The sequence below is a fragment of the Notolabrus celidotus genome, chromosome 6 (assembly GCF_009762535.1).
Source record: "Notolabrus celidotus isolate fNotCel1 chromosome 6, fNotCel1.pri, whole genome shotgun sequence".
In the NCBI taxonomy this organism is placed as follows: domain Eukaryota; kingdom Metazoa; phylum Chordata; class Actinopteri; order Labriformes; family Labridae; genus Notolabrus; species Notolabrus celidotus.
The window spans coordinates 2454091-2466827 of NC_048277.1; the positions used below are offsets into that span (position 1 = coordinate 2454091).

Consider the following 12737-nt stretch of genomic DNA (forward strand, 5'->3'; position numbering starts at 1 on the left):
GAAATATGAGAACCAGCTCACTTAGATTAGGCAATTTGTGTAATATGCACCTTTGAAGCCAGGAAACATCAAATGGAAGTCTCACTTAGCAAGTTAACATTCACCTACAGCATTGAGGCGAACTTGTTGCCCCCTCCAGCACAGAGTGGCAGAGTGCAGCAATGCCTTCGCCCAATCCTTATTCTTTCTCAGGTTTAACAACCTCAGCATTAGGGATGGGTACCTTTCACATTTGAACCGATACGGTACCGATACCCGGTACCTGGGAATTGGTACCGGTACTCAACGGTACCAATTCTCGGTACTTTTGTGTGTTTATGTGGTAATAAATGTTTTTTTTTTTTTTAAATCTCAAATTTGTTTAATTTAACATTTTTATTTTATTTAACATGAAATGAACAGAAACAGGATTATATAGGTGATTAGATATATTAGCTGACACATGCTCGTGGCGTCTAATTGCTCTTTCTGGAGTTTATCAATGAACACACGTGAACGCCTGCAGATGGGAAAAAGTCAGTTCTCCGTCTCTTTATAAGAACAGGACACACAATTACTTGTTGAGCATTCACGCACACAGGAACGGTTATAAACAGGGCAGGTAGTCGGAGCGAGAGGGTCAGTCTCAACCATAGACTGTAGAAAATAAACATAATCCTCCTGCTCTGCCTCGCAGTGAGTGCGCGCGCCCGTCAGCTGCAGGCTCCGTTTGGCGCGCTCCTGCGTGGGTGCAGGGAGCAGAGAGCAGAGAGCAGAGACGTCCACCCGATCAGTCTCTGACTTTATTACAGGGCGAAAGTATGGAAAATTGCCTCCTCTTCCACTCCCTCACAGTCACGAGGATGCGTTCAGGTACCGAAACATGGTACCTATAAAAGTACCGAATTCGGTACCCATCCCTACTCAGCATAAAAGCTTCTATACCCCTTTTCCACCGAGGCAGTTTCAGGGCCGGTGCTCAATTGAGAAGCAGTTTTTTGTGTTTCGACTGCGAGAGAACCGGATTCCCACCAGGAAAACAGGTTCCACAGCAGCATCAACTCTTTGCTGGTCTAGAACCGCTAACCACTTAAATCAGTGGTGAGGGGCGAGGGGTATAGTCGCCGTCCACGTAAAGCACGACAAGTAACACAGAAGTGTTGGTAAAGTTGGATAAGTTCTCTTCGGGACCTCATGTGATTACGAAAAGCCAGGAGCAACACCAGCAGGCATGCTACGTTGTCCACCATCGTTGTCATTGTGAGTGTAGTTCACTCCATCGCTGCTGGGAAAAGCAGTCAGGTAGAAGTGATGTCATGACGCTGCACTTCCCCAGGCTCGAGCGGATGGAAAAACAAACCGGTGCTGAGTTAATGCCCAAGTTCAACGAGCTCCGAACCAGTGCGAGCACCGGCCCGGAACTACAACCAGGTTGGCGTTGGTCGAAAAGGGGAACTAGTGATGGGAATTCTGACTCTTTTTAGTGATTCAGAAGATTCTGGCTCCCAAACGTCTCTTTGTAGTACCATTAGAACCAGTGTGTTCTTCTACACTGCAGTCTGCTGGGGAAGCAGTATAAAACACAAGGATGCAAGGCGACTGGACAAACTAGTGAAAAGAGCTGGCACTGTGATTGGAACCAGGTTGGACTCACTGGGGGCTGTGGTGGAGAGATGCACACAGAAGAAGCTAGAGGCCATTCTAAATTACACAGATTTTCCACTTCATAACTTCTTTGAGGACCAGAGAAACAGCAGCAGTGGACGGCTCATCTCTCTGCGCTGCAGGACTGAGAGATACAGAAAATCCGTCATCCCTGCAGCCATTAGGCTTCACAACTCTCTAGCCAATAGGAGATGAGCTGACAGACACCTGAATTACTTGTTTTATGTGATTTTTGGGCTGCACGGTGGCGCAGTGGGTGGCGCTGTTGCCTCACAGCTAGAAGGTTCCTGGTTGGAATCCTCTGTGTGGACTTTGCATGTTCTCCCTGTGCATGCGTGGGTTCTCTCCGGGTACTCAGTCCAAAAACATGCTCTCCAGGTTGATTGATCACTCTAAATTGCCTGTAGGTGTGAGTGTGTGCGTGAATGGTTGTCTGTCTCTCTGTGTTAGCCCTGTGATAGGTTGGCGACCTGTCCAGGGTGTACCCTGCCTTCCGCCCGAAGCCAGCTGGGATAGGCTCCAGCCCCCCGTGACCCCTGATGGGATAAGCGGTCAAGATAATGGACGGGTGGATGTGATTTTTATAATTTTATCTGCCAGACACCTGAATTTCCCTTCGGGGATGAATAAAGTACATTCTATTCTATTCTATTTGGTCTTACAAGAGCCGGCTCTTAAAGCCAAGTCATTCGCAATCGATACACACTGCCCACCTCAGCGTATGCTGCCTGCCGCCATCGTGCTGGGGTCCTTCAGTGGAGTCAGGCACAGAATTTTGCCTTTATTGATAGGACAGCTGAAGAGAGACAGGAAACGACGGGAGCACAGAGCGGGGAAGACGTGCAGCAAATTGCCATGGCTCAGAGTCAAACCTGCAAACGCTTCGACAAGGACTATAGCCTCCATATATTGGGCACGTGCCTAAACCACTAGGCCAATGGTGCCCCATCCACGTTAAGGGGGCATGTCCACTGCCGCTGTTTTTTGCGCCGGCAGCGTCTGTTTTCAATGGAAACTCTATGTGATTCAGCGTTTTCAGCACTCAGCACCCTCAGTGCAAAAACGCCCTCAGGGTCAGCTGATTTTTGCCGCAGCGCTCTCAGTTGAAAGCAGTTCAACTTTTGGAACACCGCCGCGCTCATCAATGTCACTTCTTGATCACCGACCAATCAGAATCAAGAAGGGGCGGGACTTCTGCAATCAGCTTTCCCAACACAATGGAGGAGGTCCGTGCAGAGGAGAAAAGTTTTCACACTTGTTTTGTCGAGATATCATTTCCTGGTTTAGAGCTGCTGATGCTCTGACATGATCTCTATCAATGTGTTTCACAGTTTCATGTTAAAATGTCGTTGAATGAACGCATGTATGAAGCATAGAGAGGATTTTAAAACAGACATGGCGGGAAAGTGTCGCGGGACAACTTTTCGTTACCTAGCAACAGTAAACACTGGTGGGAAGTGCTCTGAAATTGAGGTTATGGGCGCTCCCAGTGCATAAAACGGCGGCAGTGGACACGCCACCTAATAGTTCATTTTAAAAGGTACAGCTGATGATAAACGGATTATCAGACCTGAGTCCAGTTCTGCAAAACTGGAATGTAGGAACCATGAAGGATTTGAGTGTTTATAGTATCTTAATTTGAGGTTTAGGGTAGGTTATTGTTTACGATATGGTTTATTGTGGGGTCAGTTAATTAGGTTATTTCCGTGTCATGTGTTAGAGGCGGGGACATTCAGTTCATGTTAGGTCACCTGTTTTCTTTTGTTCGGAGTGGAAGAGAGGGGGTGAGCTGGGTCTCCGTACTTTTAGTTGACCCCTATGTTCGTTATTTTCTTTTGGTCACTTTAATCATCTGTTTGTGCACTTTATCAGGAGTTGATTATCCTTTTTCATTCATAAAAGGTTAAACTTACTTTTTTGTACCACAGTGATTTTTGCTTTTAGAGCATCAGACCCTTTACTAGGCCCAACCTCAGCCTCTCAGCGGCTTTTGGCTCTTTATAGTCGCTACATGTGATCTGTCCTGTTTTTTAAAGATGCATATACATCAATATATGAGGTATAAGTTCAAACATTATCTCTGTAGGAAACCATTTACAAACAAATGTGCTAAATAAATGAAAAGGGGATGGGGCAATAATACAGAGGCCCTATGAGTCATCCTTCTACGTGACTCCTAATTCCTCCTCTTTGACAAAGTGTTTACCTCCCAGCTCTTTCATGACTACATTACCCATAATACTGCTGCTTCTTCCCCTATGCCATGTTGATATTTTTATATCTCCGGCCAATGTAGGAAAAGAGAGATTGAGAGTGTAGAGACTAAAATTATTCATTCAAGGGTTTTATAGACCTATACTCTGATGAAGACTCTTTAAGGGTCCAGTCAGCAGTTTTTCTGTAGTCTTGTGATCCTGTAGTGGTTTTTATGAGACATGTCCTGAATGATTAATGTTTGTCAACCTCACCCTTGCAGCTAGTGTTCCTGAGGCCGGCCCCATGGCTCCCACCTACTAACAACTATGTTGTATTTCCTTCATGACAAAGCAAAGAGCAGAGCAAACAAAGGTGGAACCATGGTTGACGCACTGGGGCAGGTGTTTGTGTCATTTGACAAGCACACGCACAAAACGTGACTTATACTTCTCTGGGATTGATACTGGGATTGCTGTGGAGTGGTACATTTCCTCAGAGACAACCCAAACTTCTACACTTCAGGTAGCTCAGATACTGTCCAGGGTGTGAGGCAAGCAACGTTTTCTGTGGTGCTTTTACACTGAACACATCACATATCTATGTGATCAACACCTTTGACCAATCAGACAGGAGAGTGGGTTGTGTTGTAATTGGCAAATTTGCAGTTCCTTGGCTCAAGTGGGCCCAATCTCAATGTCCTCCCTGAGCCCTGAGCCCTTCTTGACTTGACGTCACCTGTAAAGTGATTGAGGGCAGGAGGCTGTAAGGGCTCAAACTGTAGAACTGGGAATGGGACAGCACTTTGAGACTTCTCATGTAACCTGCATGACTGATTAATTTTTATTGCACAATTTTGACTTTCCTCAAATTCAATGCACTTAAAGCTAGGGTTGGCAGTCTCGGGAAACTAGCATGAATTTGAATGTAGCATTTCCTCAGGACTCCGTCTAACCCCTCCCTCCTCCCTCAGAGCTCCTCCAAAACGACGCCCCCTCCCCGCTCACATGCACGAGCGCCGCTGACTTGCGACCATATGATGGTGACTGATTCAAAACCAGTCCTCACTAAAATATTATCATAGTGAAAGTTAAAAACACAAACAAACATGGCTGCTGTTAGTACTCACAACTGTCATGCTAGCATTATCCAGTTGTACTGGTGACACGATATCAGGAGAAAAGTTATAACACATGTAATACTGTAACAGCTCTACTGTTTGTTAAACGTGTTCAGTGTAGATGTTCTGAATTCCTACAGTGTTGACGGTCAGTGAAGGCATCAGGAGACTGAGGTGTAGAGTGTGTGAGCTGGAGAGAGGAGAGACAAGAGGAGAAGTTCTTCATTCATTCAAACATTGATTGTTGTTTTGTTGGTTGGCGTGATCACGGCCGACAGTGACCGGTTATTAAAACTCAACGTGTTCACGAATCGGCTTGTCATCCCTACATCTGGACGGATGCTACAACACATCTACATTTTCTGTAGGACTTACTGAATGTCATTAATTCTTTTGCTTGTCAGAGCCCCCGTGGTGAGAGCTTTTTAGACTCTGATCCGGACTACAGACCTGAGCAAAGCACCTCATCGGGTCAGAGGGGACAGGCCCAAAAGAGGCTGATTGGTTGGTGTTTTCCCAGGTTTACTCCAGCTGTAGATAGCAGCTTTTTTTCACTCTTTTTTAAGAACACATTATGTATTGATTACCATCGGGACATAAAGATCATTTTAACCAGTATAACAAAAAGTGTATCTAAATCTGAACACCAACCCCAGCTTTAAGGGACGGACGGACTGACTGTCATGTGAACCAGGCTCTTACCGTACAGACTGCTAAACCACAACATTAAGTATATATAAATAGGCTATATAAGTATAAATATATAAGTTATACTGTATATACACATATATGTGAAGATAAAGAGATGAAGGCTGTTTTCTATATTTATATTTACAGACAGACTTTTTTACCTGTAAATTTCATTATAACTTTCACGCTTCTTTTTTACTGTCTCACTTTTTTTAATTTCACGTTACAGCGCTTGTTTACCTTTCCATGCTCGCGGGCTTCCCCTGGGAATCCCGTGTTTCACATCACAATGCTATGAACTCTGGGTAATTCCCTTCCGCTAGGTCTGCAAAAATGCCCACTAATGGAAAGGGGGCATAAAGGGCTCAAATAGTCTGAGAGAGATCCCTCACAGACTTAGCAGGAACGCGCCTCAAAGTCAGAGAGTGCTTGAGGGTGGACATTGAGATTGGGCCATGGTTCCCTGGACCCTGCAAGTCTGCATGGTAGGCGGGACTCTGAGCTCCAGCTTGATTTCAAAGGCACTGCTATTGGCACATTTTTAAAAATGGGATCAGGTTAATACTGGAGTCAGGTATTTTAAAATATGATGATCTATTGTCTTTAGGATGAACTCTATTCTATGGGTTTAAAAAAAAACTCTTAAAGCTCCAATGATGACATTGTTGAGTTCTCTCCTGCTCCATTCTTGTTATTAAGGGTCAGTGTACCAGGCATGTTTCAAAGCTTCTTGTTTTTAACCACTGAAGTGACAACACAGCAGACAGCATCAGCTGTTACAAATTCATATAAAGTTTGTGAGTAACATGATGGCAGGCAAAACTAGAACGTGTCTATGTTTGTCTGCTGTCTGTTGAGACTGGGGCTTAAATCAGGGACAGACTGTTTGAGGTTTAAGAAGCTTCACTCTTAAGCTTTGCTTTACAAATCCTGGTTTCTCTGATTTTAAAGAAGTGATGCTTCAAACTCTCAAACTGACTGATACATGTCAGTTTGAATTTATGTGTTCGCCAGTTCATCCATAATATCTTTTTAATATTAGCAGAACAACATAATGAAGCAACTTCACTTCAGTTTTGATCACATAGGATTGTTCCTGAAAAAAACACTGTACCGGGTCACGGTGTCTGACAGGGACATAAATAGTCTTGTTCCTCTAAAATGAAAGGATATCTTGGTGTGATTATTATTGTGTACTTATTATTTCCTCATTGTTTTACATTTTTCTGTTCCTCCATCTTTCCAGATCAACGTGTCATCTGCTGTGCTGAAGGCTGCTGCTCACCATTTTGGCTCTCAATGTGACAAAGCCAGCAAGGAGTTCATGCTCTGCCGCTGGGAGGAAAAGGACCCCAGAAAATGTCTAGAAGAAGGACGGAAAGTTAACGAGTGTGCACTCAACTTCTTCAGACAAATCAAGGGAAACTGCGCCGAGTCCTTCACTGAGTACTGGACCTGTCTGGATTATTCCAACCTGGCTGAGCTGCGTCGCTGCCGCACGCAGCAGCAAGCCTTCGACAGCTGCGTCCTTGACAAGCTGGGCTGGGAGAGACCTGAGCTGGGCGACCTGTCTAAGGTGACCAAAGTGTCGACCCCACGGCCCATCCCTGACAATCCCTACCACTCCAGACCTCGTCCTGAGCCCAACCCAGTCATCGAGGGGAAACTGGAGCCTTCCAAACATGGCAGCAGGTTATTCTTCTGGAACTGGTGAGGCAGCTCCAGATGTACAAAGTCTTCTAAAGCTATGAGCTCCGTCCATTTTGTGGACAGAGCTCATGTGCTAACAGTGTCACCACCAGCTGTACGTCCAGCACCATCAAACAGTTTGATAAAGGAAGGAGGGATGGATGATTGTGCAAGTCCATGAGTCCATACAGCTTTCCTGACCACCTCTGTAAATGTAACGAGTGAACAAATGCAACATACTGTTGTTATTGTTGTCAAATAATAAAGAGATACATTATCCGAAAAAAACAAACAAAAAAAAAAAAAACACTGTACCAACTAGGGTTGCAAAATTCCGGGAATTTTCAAAGTTGGAAACTTTCCATGGGAATAAATGGGAATAAAGCAGGAATTGACTAATTTGAAGGTTGGCTCTTAATATGGAACTTAAATATAGTTGAGGGAAATATATTTTAGCATAATCCTGACTAAAACAATCAGATTTCATCAAGTACAATTGAATATCTCTGCTATTCCTCAATCACATGCACATAGCACACTGCTTACTGCAGGGCTATTGAGACCACGCCCCCTACATGCACTGTACATTCCTCAATCACATGAAGCACACATTATTTCTATTTTGGATGGATATCTGCTTATAACAAACCAAATATTTATGCTTGGATATGATACCTTTACATTAAATTACCCTCAATTCCCAGTTAATTCCCATAATTCCCATGGAAAGTTTCCAATTTGGAATATTTCCAATTTGGAATATTTCCAAAATTCCCCAGCTTAACTTCCCATTGAAATTTACCAAAAAACTTTCCAAATATTTTCCACCCCTTTGCAACCCTAGTACCAACTTTGAAGTTTGTGTCTATTACTGTGTTCAGATTATCAGGGATTCTGCTGTATCCGTAGCCAAAGAGAAAAACACACACATATAAGGCCTGGAGTGGTTCATCAGGAGAACAGGGAAGATTCCAGGAGGGCTGGTTGTAGGTAGTTGTAGGTGAATAGACAGTAAAGAGTAGATGTGATGGATAGGCCTAGTAGAATAAAAGCAAAGCTGCTGCTGAAAAAGTAAGATTAAAGACAAGAAAGGCTAGGGCGGCCAAATGAGCTAAATCAATGTTTATTTTAAAAAAAGCTTGCAGCTTGCTGTAAACGCAGTGAAACCAAGGTGGCAGTACAAAACCAAGGTGCCAGATGTGCAACAACACATATAACATACAACTTGAAACCATCAATTCAATCAATCAATCTTTATTTATATAGCGCAGAATCCCAACAAATGTTCTCCTCAGACTCTTTCCAAACAGAGCAGGTCAAGACTGTACTCTATGTTCTATTATTAACAAAGACCCAACATCAAGACAGGATCAGATCCAGTCCCATCTTACAGACAGGACTCAGTCTGATCTCATCTTAATCCACCATGAGCAGAGCACTTTGCAGCATTTAGCAAGTTACAGTGGCAAGGACAAACTTCCTTTAACAGGCAGAAACCTCCAGCAGGACCAGACTCATGTTAGACACACATCTGCTGAGACTGATGTGTTAAAAAGCCAAATGTTTACAACACAGAAAAGTTCTGGGAAAAATCGTATGTTACAACAAGGACTAACAGTGAAATACTGCCATGACATGATCTGGGAGGCTTGTAAGCTTGTTTTCACAGAGAAAGACTATTATTGCAGAACAATTGGGATGTTCTCATATTTATTAAAATAAATTAGAGTTATGAACTAACACTTCTATGCATTCAATTGGAATTTAGATCTTTTTTTTTAACATACTATGAATAACAAAGACTAGTGATCTGTTTTGGACTTCTATGCTAGTACAGCTAAAATTGACTCCAGTAAAAGTTGTGAACTAAAGTGTGCTGGTTTGTGATATAAGTACATTATTATTCATTTTTTATTTTTAAAGTTTATTGTATCTGTTTCTATCACTTTTCTATTATTCTAATTATTATTATTATTAAATTATTATTTATTTATTTATTTAACTTTTTTAATTTTTTATATTTTTGTTTGTATTCATTAATTCATTATTTTATTTTAACTTTTTTCTTTCAGACTTCACTTCTTTTTTTAATGAATAAAATATTTGTGAATGAGAGTCTGAGTCTAATGGCTTCATATTGTTTAGTGTTCTGTCAGCTGAGTGTAATAAAGTCCTTTTTTAAATAAAGTGTGCTGTCCTGAGCCATGGACTTGAGCCCCACTCTGGCCCTGATACCTGATGAAACCATATAGTCACTAAGTAGAACATTAGAACATATCTTATTTACACAAACTGATTATACATGATGAGGACTGTATCCGTTTTTACTGCTAATATCAGTCCAGCTTGTTTTCTAGGAGACGTTTTAAATGGTGGCCATATTGTCTTAATGATTCCAGTATCCTGTTCCCTCTTTTTGACTGAACAGTTATAAACTGTGTTCATACTTTCAAACATCAAACTTTACCCAGAGTTCCCCCTGATAAAATGTCCGTGTGCAATCAGGGTGGGCCGCTGCAAGAGCGCAACAGTTAATATTGAGGAAACTTCACTGGGAGCATGTAGGCCGGGATGATGATGATGGTTATATCTTATGGTAACAGTTTGTTTTTATATGCATACATTTTAACTATCCTGATTGTTTGAAACACTATTTAATAATACCTTATACTTTGATTCATTCATTAAGAAGTGCAGGCTGTCTTTTGATGGTACCATTTGCAGCCAAGGAAGTTGTTAATCTCTAAACAAACTGTTTGTATTTTCAGCAAAGCCTTCACTGTTCCTCTACTTCCTTTAATTGATTATTCATTTATTTTTATAACTATTATTTTGTGTGTTTGTGTGTGTGTGTGTGTGTGTGTGTGTGTGTGTGTGTGTGTGTGTGTGTGTGTGTGTGTGTGTGTGTGTGTGTGTGTGTGTGTGTGTGTGTGTGTGTGTGTGCAACCCTAATGAAAGAGCATCTCTGGAAAATGTTCAGGAGTGAATGTGTGAAAGAGGCAATGAAACTGTATGTCTCAGACATTCCTCATCAATCCTCTAGTCTCACTCCGAGCTTCATTTTGAGGAAGATGTTTCAAAGTCCCATCCTGTTTCTATACTGGTATTAGCTTCTTGGAGAAAATGTCATTTTGATTCTTAAATGGTGAAATATATTTCATTAGATATCTGAATGACAGACTGTTCTATATATTCTTAATGCAGTCCATCCCAGCCCACGACCCCCAAAATATAGATGCCAAAGAAAGTGATTTAATGTGTCTTCGTTTAGCTGGTCTGCAGAAAATGATCCTACCTATATGAGCATGTGTCTGTGTTTCCTGTGCTGTTATGAATGAACCTGCTGCTACTGATGCTTTTGATAATTAACTGATCACTAACCCTAAACTTAGGAGTCATCTGACAACAAAGACAGGCAGAAAACTCATTACATTTTCTATTTTCAAGGTTTTATTTCAAGGTTAGCGTCTATTTTTGTCTATATTTTGTATTATAATGGGTAAAATATACTATTTTTTGATAACTTAAAAAAAAACATTCAGGAAGACGTCTCACAACCCCCCATTTGTGTCTCACGACCTTCCAGGGGGTCCCGACCCACACTTTTGGAACCCCTGCTTTAAAGGGCTGGATGGTGGACTGACCTTAGTACTGAATTATGTCCTAAGAGATACTGTTGGAGTAAAAAGGGGGACATGATTTATCACTGACATTTACTGTGGGTGGAGCATTGATAGCTGCTTCATTGCATAGAGCCAATGAATGAATATGTAACATTATCGTAGAGCATTGCTAATGAGTACATTTCGAACCATGACATATAACAACATGACTCACCACACCTCTAATCTAGCCCATAAAGATCCAAGTACTAAACCTTTAACTAACAGAGCAATAAAAAGGTCCATAGTCCTCTGTGTTTATGGTTATGACTGAGCCGTGACTGGCACATGCACTACAGGCGATAAAGAAGAAGAGCACACTTTGTTTCACACATTTCTTGCAGGGAACTCAACCAGTGCACCAAAGTGCACTTACACAAAGACACATGCAAGAAGGTAAGCCATGTAAATGTCAACTCTGCTGGTGAGAGAGTTATGCAGAGTATGTTTCTTCCTCCTCAAAGAGACTCAACTGGATTCATCCAAAACCCAGAGATGGGCTGGATTCCTGTTTCCCTTAAATGTGCCCTCTCTATAAGACCAGCTGCAGACAAACCAGTTTATTTCTCTCAGTGCTCTCTGTCTGTGTGTGTCTGTTTTTCACATACAAACACACACACACATACACACCTTGAATCATTTATTAACACCACTGACCCCACTGACCAACCCTCCAACCTCAACACACAGGTTTGCTGTATCATCTGCACACCCCTCCCTAAACGATCTATTCTTCTGCAGGGCCCCTCCTTGACTTTTCCACTAACTCATCCATCCATCCCTCACAATCAATACTGACTCCTCCAGCCTCCCTCAAGAAGCGCCAGGTCATGTGACAGACAATTATTCCCCTGTTGCTCTCAGAGCCAGCAGGCCCCTATGCCCGGCATGTTGGGTCAGTAGTTTAAAGCAGAACAGGTTATCTCACTACAGATGAGATGTTACATTTGAGCACAGGTAGACGCGTGCCACTACGTTTCCAATGACGTCTCTGTCCCACAGGATAGAAATGTCCAGGAGTAACCCATGCGTAATCCGGGCTGCGGCCAATGTTGTGCACCTCTGGGGGATTAACACTTTGTAATCGTAAACCGATAAAGTGCTGTGTTGTCTTCTTTCAAATATCCTCACTAACACATCTGTCTGTTTCTTACATTAAGAAATTCTTAAGGGCAATCATCCAGTTAAGCCCTAACCGCTGAGTTCATAACTTTCTATGAACTTTTTCCATGCCCTGTAGACATGAAATAAAAACCTGCTCAGCTGTATGACTAATAACCCTTCAGCTTTACCTGTGTCTCCTCGGCGTCGCTCTCTCTGCCTAGTTCCCCGATGTAGTACTGCTCCATCCACCTCCGGGCGTTGTCAGAGTGCCGGTGTGGGGGTCCTTCCATCACCTGGCTCACGTCCTTTCCTGACCGGCGGAGAATAAGCGACTCACCGCCCGGGTGCATGCGTAAAAAGGCGGTCACATCGTACACCTTGGTCCCCTGAAGCACCCAGCAGGAGTCCTTGGTGCAGTGACGGGCCACCTCTTTCTCACTGAAGAACTTGGGGGACGTCAGCGGAGACATCCTGGTACTGGACCTGCACTGGGCGTCCACCTGAACCAAAGTCTGAACAGAGAATGAGAGAGAGCGCGTCAGGTAGATGGCTGCAGCGCAGAAATCAATTTCAACGTCGACATCCAGAAGGCTGTAACACTTTAGTTACCTATTCACGAGAGGACAGAGGCGAGG

General features: G+C 42.9%; 1 protein-coding gene across 2 annotated transcripts in view; it reads right to left on the minus strand.

Moving 5' to 3' along the window:
• fa2h (fatty acid 2-hydroxylase) overlaps nucleotides 1-12737 on the minus strand; it is a 44694-nt gene extending 31957 nt beyond the window's left edge. The window contains exons 1-2 of one of the 2 annotated variants that reach the window (XM_034686685.1): nucleotides 12712-12737; nucleotides 12291-12614 (exon numbers count right to left, since the gene is read on the minus strand). In XM_034686685.1, coding sequence (XP_034542576.1) covers nucleotides 12291-12572 — 282 coding nt within the window. In that variant the 5' untranslated portion in view covers nucleotides 12573-12614; nucleotides 12712-12737. Of the gene's footprint in view, nucleotides 1-12290; nucleotides 12666-12711 lie in introns of those variants that run through there. The other variant, XM_034686684.1, reaches the window with a different exon arrangement.